Consider the following 7,660-nt stretch of genomic DNA (forward strand, 5'->3'; position numbering starts at 1 on the left):
TACATAGTATCATACTTTGGTTTCATAGTGACCGTCTCTTTTTTTCACTTATTTATGTGTCACATCAACAAAAATGCCTAATTGACATGCATGATATCATCTATGATATTTATTTTGCGACCAGCCTAAGTGATACATATCAATTCTGGCTTGTCTAAAAATAATAATTTCAGTTATGGTGCAATCTTGCCGCTATCTTCACTGTGCCGCCCCCTCGACGCCCCTCCTTTTTGGCGCTAACGGCTCGCCCCGCACCAGCACCCAAACCATCAACAACCGCCTCGACTGGCCCCAGCCGGCCATGTTGTCACCCACTCTGGCTTGTTTTCGGTGAGCCGGCGCTCGTCAGGGCACGACCGTCACCTACTCAGCGTCGCCTCCAGGTCTTCTCTAGCTCTCTTCTCTCCTATCTAAAACCGATTATCCAACTTTTGTTTTCAGGCAACCGAGGTTTAGCAGATCCTTCAAACTAGGGAACGGCTACATGTAAGTCGCTTGAAAATATATTTTGGGTAATTCGATATTCTGGACCATTAGATTGAAGATCCAACGTCAACCTTCTTTCTTCAACCTCCAGCTTTCTTCCTCCTCCAACCATTCCTCCTTCCACAAATTGGACTTGCCCAAATTACAAATTCAGTCAACTTGCATATAGTTATTATTGTGGTAAAACTAGTAACTAGTACTGTATGGTGCTGCGCACAGGATTATAGGTAGGATGTACGCACCGAGCCACCAGTCCCATTAACTCCAGCTCTTCTTATTTGGAATTACCATTACACATAGGACATACGCATGCACGTACGTACGTGCTGCAATACAATACGAGGAGACGCACCATAGATTCCATACCACAGTGAACGCCGACCAGAGATTCATCGGCAGTCACTTGCGGTAGCTTATTTATAATTCATCACCATCACCATTACATAGATTCTATACCACGGCGAGCCACCGACGCGAGAGCGGACCACATTACGTAACTTCACTTGAGGTAGCTGATGCTGACGCCGCCTACGGTGACCAGCTCACCGCCGCACCTGGGTACGAGCGACACGACCACCGTCTGGTCGCCGTCCGCTCCGATGTCGTCCATCAGGTCGCACACGCCGAACCTCGCCACCGTCTTGACCGACCCCTTCCTCGTCTCCTCGGGCCGGACCATGTGCGGCGTGTGCGCGAAGCTCCCGGCGCAGTACCCCGTCGCCGTCGCCGGCGTGCCGTCCACCCCTCCCTCGGGCTCGTTCACCAGCACGTCGAACTTGATGAACTTGTTGAAATGGTCGGCGATCTCGATCCCCTCCACGACCAGCACCTCCTCCTCCTCGTCCTTTTCCCGGCGGCTCCTCGACACCCTGGGCCTCGTCACGGTCACCCGTATGGTGCTGTCCAGGGTGGCAGGGAGGGTACCGGTGGTGGCGGGCGCCGGCGTCCCGCTGGACGCCTTGGCCGGCCTGGCGTTGAGCCACGGCAGGCCGACGTCCTGGTACGTGTACCGCAGCGCGGCCGGGTCGAGGCAGTCCCGGACGCGCACGCGCACGGGGCGGGCCTCCTCGTCGTAGAAGAGGAAGGCGGCGTCGAGCCAGTCGGGGTCAGTGAAGTCAGTGTTGCTCGGGCGGAGGCCGCGCCAGACGTGCCACAGGCGGTCCATGTTGCCGTGGTGCGCGAAGAAGATGGGGTCGCGCGCCGCCGAGAAGAAGTTGCCCATGTCCGCCAAGTTGGGCTGCCTTGGGTCGCCAGTCCAGACGTGGACCGTGCCGTGCGGCACGTTCTCCAGGGAGCTGGCGCCCGGGTCCGGCTGGTCGCCGGCGCGGTACGGCTGTCCCAGGAACAGCAGCGTCTTCTTCGCGTTCGAAATCATCTGGTGCGTACGTACATTTGTGTTATTTTAATGACCAGTGGTTAACTCTGTGGTTACGTTAACAATGTTTTTGAAGTTGCTAATTTTTTCAGGGATTCTTGAGGTTGTTAGTTGGTACTACTGGCCTGGCGGTACATGATCTTGAGGTTCTCGTCGATCTGCTGGTCTCTTGGGATATTGGTGTCGGACCCACTGGAGTCAAGGTCGACCAGCACCGGCGGCTGGTGCGCGGGGTCGCGCCTCTCGTCGTAGAGCGGCGACGACCTGTCGGCGTAGATGGCCGGCAGCGTCATGCCGGCCGGCGCGTCCCAGTTCCAGAAGGGCAGCGCGAAGGTGTCGTCGCCGATGAGCTTGCCGAGGATCCTCTCCTGGAAGTAGAGGTAGAACCTGCACGTTCAGCAAACCCACGCAGGGACAAGTGACGGCTCCTTGACGTTCAGCACAGAAAGGTGCAGGTCGTCCCATCCATAACCCATTGACCATACGAACAATAATACTACACCTACGAAACCAACCTGCTAAGAGTTACGTAACCTACCTAACAAATCTATCGCCCCCCCTGATTTTCACCCGTGTGGGCCCCTGCCACATCCATCCATCCAATCGCAGTCCTACACGTTGCCTATTACGTAAAATCTGTACGTAACTTTACCTAGGTGTAGCATTGCTCCCATACGAACCTGTGCCATGGGAAGAAGAGCCAGCAGTTGTGTATCTGGAGCTCCAGGTCCGGGAACCCGACCTGGTCGTAGGCGGCGTCGCAGTAGGCGCAGTGCACGTGCCACTGCTGCTCGAAGCTGCGCGGGTCGTCGGCGGGCAGCTGCTTCATGAGCGCCACGGCCCTCTCGTACTTGGCCAGGTACCCCGCGTCCACCAGGTGCGCTGCCGGACGCACGCGGAGCGGCGAGGAGACGGGCGGCAGCACGAAGTCGGTGATGCCGGTGCCGGGCGTCGGGCAGCAGTTGGTGTCCGGCGGCGTGTTCGGGAGCTCGGGCGTTTGGCAGTTGCGGAGGTCCGGGGCCTGGATGGGCGCGGCGATCGCGCCTCGACCTTTGTCCGTGGCCAGACCGGCAGCCGCGGCGCCGCCGAGACCGAGGAGCACCTCACGGCGGTCGACGCGGCAGCCGCCGGTCGCCTCGCATGAGACTGAGAGACGCCGTGGCTGCCTCGCGTCCTTCCGGAGGTGAAGGCCACGGAGAAGGTTGCGGCGCGCAAGGGTTTGGAGGCTGCATGGCATGCGAGGGGTGGCACTCAGTGGCATGCGACTGCTCTCCATGCTGCCGGTGTTTGCTTTCTGGCTGCCGCCCGCTAGCTCACGGATAGAAAAGATGTTGTGGTGAACCTGAGCCAATCGTCCCTATATGTAGTGCGCGTGCACCGGGCATGTACCGTGTACAGCCGTTTGTTTGGTTTGACAGACACGGTAGCTCTATGTGAACTGTGATCTTGCTTTAAATCAAAAAAAAAAAAAAAACTGTGATCTTGCTAACCATATGTGCCATGCGGCGACGCGGCAGTTATATGTAAAGTTTTTTTGTTTTTGCGGGTAACTTATATGTAAAGTTGATTGAGTTTGCAATTTGAGCAAGTCCATTTTGTGCCCCCGCAAAAAAAAGTCCATTTTGTGAAAGGAGGCTGAAAATAAAATTTCTAGTTCCTTGGTTTGATTCTCCACAAAAAAGTTCCTTGGTTCGGTTGTTCTCGACGCATTACGTGTGATGGTTATAGGTGCATTGATCGATGGTGAGTGTTGAATCTCATATTATGTTTTTTTAGCAAGTAGTCATTCCATTTTGAGGACTTGCATAAAAATTCGGATAGTATCACAATCTCTTCTACGCAGAAGAATATGTTGAACAATTTCAACAAGTCCATGTCAAGATATCCAATATCTGTTGTTCGTCCAGCAATCTCTATGACCCCTTTGCGTGCTCCATAGTAGAAGATTATATATTATGTCAAACAAAGTTCCTTGCATAATTGCTTTGAATAGGTAAGTCAATTATATATCCTTGAAGATTTTTCTAGGAAAGAAGAGCAAGCTTTTTTCTTTGATGTTCACCAAAACAACTCTTTTTTCTTGTTGTGGGTCACACACTGAGTGTATTTGGTAATACGATATTATATGTATCAATGACCTGGTGAACCCGCTTATTAATCATTAGACAAAACCAATAAACATGAAAGGAGTTGATACATGATCAAGATTTTTTTCTCTTCATATTTTTCATTCAGCAACGTCCAATTATGAAATCCTTGGAAGAAAGGATGAATCGAAATATCGCTGCTATGCCAAAACTTGACGGAAAGAAAAAACCAAATTGCCCCAGTGGATAAATAAGGAATACAAAAACACAAACAATAATTGGACCAGAGAATGAGATTGCATTATAAGACCTCAATTAAACAGACCGAGCAATTTCAAATTGATGTAACATGAAACATTTTAGTTCAAAAGTCCCATGGGGAAGCTACAAAAGTCCATAGACAGCCTAATTGACACATGCGTCTATTTTGAAGTCGCCGGGACATGTCTGTCACTGGTACCTGCAGTCGGCAATGGGTGCTACGCACAACGTCTCATGCGGGGACGTCTAGTCATGTCTGTTGTCGGCAGGTATTGTATGGTGCTTCTGATGGAGGTGTCATGTTTTGCCCGTTGTTGCTGGATCGAGGGTGGTGCGATAGTGATGGAAGACGAGGGTATGTGACCTCTTTCTCTTCCGGTATCCTCTCCAGAGGTATATGGTTATCTAGGCGCGGGCAGCCAGACAAGGGATGATGGTAGAGACGACTTCAACGATGATTATCCGCACTCCGGTGGAAACACAAGATCTTTGATCAGGCTATGTCCACGTGCACCTGCGTCATGTCCTTACTGAGGTGGTGGATCTAAACTTGGATTTGGGGAATGAAAATCACAAGATTGACCTTTGGTTGGACTCATCACCGTCGGCGGACGCCCGACGATTCCTTCTCGAAGGCTTAGTATAGGAGTTGAGTATTTTTCATATTAAGTTTTTCATTTATCATAGGGTTAATGGTTGTTTGATGTAGCTACTGCTGAAAGGCATGCGACCTCAGATTTTCTTTTTTGTTTTTTGGGTCAATGTTGTTCAGCTGCTTGGTTTTGAATAACAAATGATATATGGCAGTGTGCATCGCTCGGTGCAGAGGTCGTGGGTTGTCCTCCTTTAAAAAAGTTGATTGAGTAGCTGCAAGAGCAAGTGAGCAAGCGAGTGTGTGTTGTTTGTGGTAAGCTACTAGAATGTTCAACGTGAAGTTCACACGCATCGCTTAGCTATAACTTGAAGTTGTAAGATTGTCTCAAATCAAACTTCATTAAGTTTGACTATTTTTTTAAAAAATTACATCAACATCTGTCAAACCAAAATTACTTCATCAAATTCATTATGAAACATATTTTCATAGTATATGGACTGCACTAACTGTCGATCATTTTGTTTTAAGTGATAGAACAGAATGACTCCCTAATCGCTATCATCTCGTGCCTTCCCACGTCCATTTTCACCAAAAAGTTTCCTTGTCTCGAAAACCATAGGTGCCAACACCAGTGGGTTTTCATTGTATTCCTTTCTAGTCACAAGAGAATATGAAAAATAAGTGCTATAAAGGGAACTTGAACCTAGGTTTATGGAGTAGTTACAAAGACCAATAACCAACTCAACAACTTTACTTTTGTTTTCTATTCATAAACAAAGGTATTTGAACCCTTCTTCGGTTCTTCCTTGTACCATATCAACACAAAAGTTAATTTATGCTTGGTAACTTTGGCATGAGCAACATGATAACTATAACATGAGCATCTTGGTAACTTCGACATTAGCGGCCTGGTAACAATTAGCATGATAAGGACGATAACTATATCATGAGAAGGCCGGTAACTATTGCATGGGAAGGATGATAGCTTTAGCATGGGTAGCACAATAACTGTACACAAATATTAACGGGAGTAAGTTTCTAGAACTATTTTCCCGCCAGGTGAAACGTTACCACCGTGTTTGAGGGTACGTTATAAGGTATCCGGTGCATAAATTACCATGCTTTTTCCATATAAGTTACTGTGTATATTTCAACAACTTTTTTTCCTGGGTCAAAGTTACCATGATGTTCATATGTAAGTTATCATGTCTGCGGCAAGCTAGCAAGTAAAATACCATACTATTTACACCCAAAGTTACCAGGGTATGTTTACAACAACTTTTTTCGCGGGTCAAAAGCTACCACACTGTTCGTACTAAAAGTTATCAGGTATATGGTGAAGGAAATATGCCCTAGAGGCAATAATAAAGTTATTATTTATTTCCTTATAATCATGATAAGTGTTTATTATTCATGCTAGAATTGTATTAACCGGAAATATAATACATGTGTGAATACATAGACAAACAAAGTGTCACTAGTATGCCTCTACTTGACTAGCACGTTAATCAAAGATGGTTATGTTTTCTAACCATGAACAATGAGTTGTTATTTGATTAACGAGGTCACATCATTAGTTGAATGATCTGATTGACATGACCCATTCCATTAGCTTAGCACCCGATCGTTTAGTATGTTGCTATTGCTTTCTTCATGACTTATACATGTTCTTATGACTATGAGATTATGCAACTCCCGTTTGCCGGAGGAACACTTTGGGTGCTACCAAACGTCACAACGTAACTGTGTGATTATAAAGGAGCATTACAGGTGTCTCCAAAGGTAGATGTTGGGTTGGCGTATTTCGAGATTAGGATTTGTCACTCCGATTGTCGGAGAGGTATCTCTGGGCCCTCTCGGTAATGCACATCACATAAGCCTTGCAAGCATTACAACTAATATGTTAGTTGTGAGATAATGTATTACGGAACGAGTAAAGAGACTTGCCGGTAACGAGATTGAACTAGGTATTGGATACCGACGATCGAATCTCGAGCAAGTAACATACCGATGACAAAAGGAACAACGTATGTTGTTATGCGGTCTGACCGATAAAGATCTTCGTAGAATATGTAGGAGCCAATATGGGCATCCAGGTCCAGCTATTGGTTATTGACCAGAGACGTGTCTCGGTCATGTCTACATTGTTCTCGAACCCGCAGGGTCCGCACGCTTAAGGTTACGATGACAGTTATATTATGAGTTTATGCATTTTGATGTACCGAAGGTTGTTCGGAGTCCCGGATGTGATCACGGACATGACGAGGAGTCTCGAAATGGTCGAGACGTAAAGATTGATATATTGGAAGCCTATGTTTGGATATCGGAAGTGTTCCGGCTGAAATCGGGATTTTACCGGAGTACCGGGAGGGTTACCGGAACCCCCCGGGAGGTATATGGGCCTTTATGGGCCTTAGTGGAAAAGAGGAAGGGGCTGCCCAAAGGTGGGCTGTGCGCCACCCTCCCTCCCCTAGTCCTATTAGGACTAGGAGAGGTGGCCGGCCCCCTCCTCCTCTTTTCCCCCTCCGCGAATCCTATTCCAACTAGGATTGGGGGGGGGGGGATCCTACTCCCAGAGGGAGTAGGACTCTCCTGGCGCGCCTAGCTTGGCCGGCCAGCCTCCCCCCTCTAGTCTTTTATATACCGAGGTAGATGCACCCTAGAACACACAAGTTGATCCACGTGATCTATTCCTTAGCCGTGTGCGGTGCCCCAGCCAACATATTCCTCGATAATACTGTAGCGGAGTTTAGGCGAAGCCCTGCTGTTGTAGTACATCAAGATCGTCACCACGCCGTCGTGCTGACGGAACTCTTCCTCGACACTTTGCTGGATCGGAGTCCGGGGATCGTCATC

General features: G+C 48.5%; 1 protein-coding gene across 1 annotated transcript; it reads right to left on the reverse strand.

The window, feature by feature from the left end:
• Positions 1–744: 744 nt before the first annotated feature.
• LOC100037533 (polyphenol oxidase I, chloroplastic) lies at positions 745–3,206 on the reverse strand. Its single transcript, XM_044603132.1, has 3 exons — positions 2,542–3,206; positions 1,987–2,248; positions 745–1,861 (listed from the first exon to the last, which is right to left on the reverse strand). Exons 1-3 carry the CDS (start codon positions 3,135–3,137, stop codon positions 986–988), a joined length of 1,734 nt encoding a protein of 577 aa, XP_044459067.1. The 5' UTR covers positions 3,138–3,206; the 3' UTR covers positions 745–985.
• Positions 3,207–7,660: the final 4,454 nt, after the last annotated feature.

Source organism: Triticum aestivum, chromosome 2A (genome assembly GCF_018294505.1).
Source record: "Triticum aestivum cultivar Chinese Spring chromosome 2A, IWGSC CS RefSeq v2.1, whole genome shotgun sequence".
In the NCBI taxonomy this organism is placed as follows: domain Eukaryota; kingdom Viridiplantae; phylum Streptophyta; class Magnoliopsida; order Poales; family Poaceae; genus Triticum; species Triticum aestivum.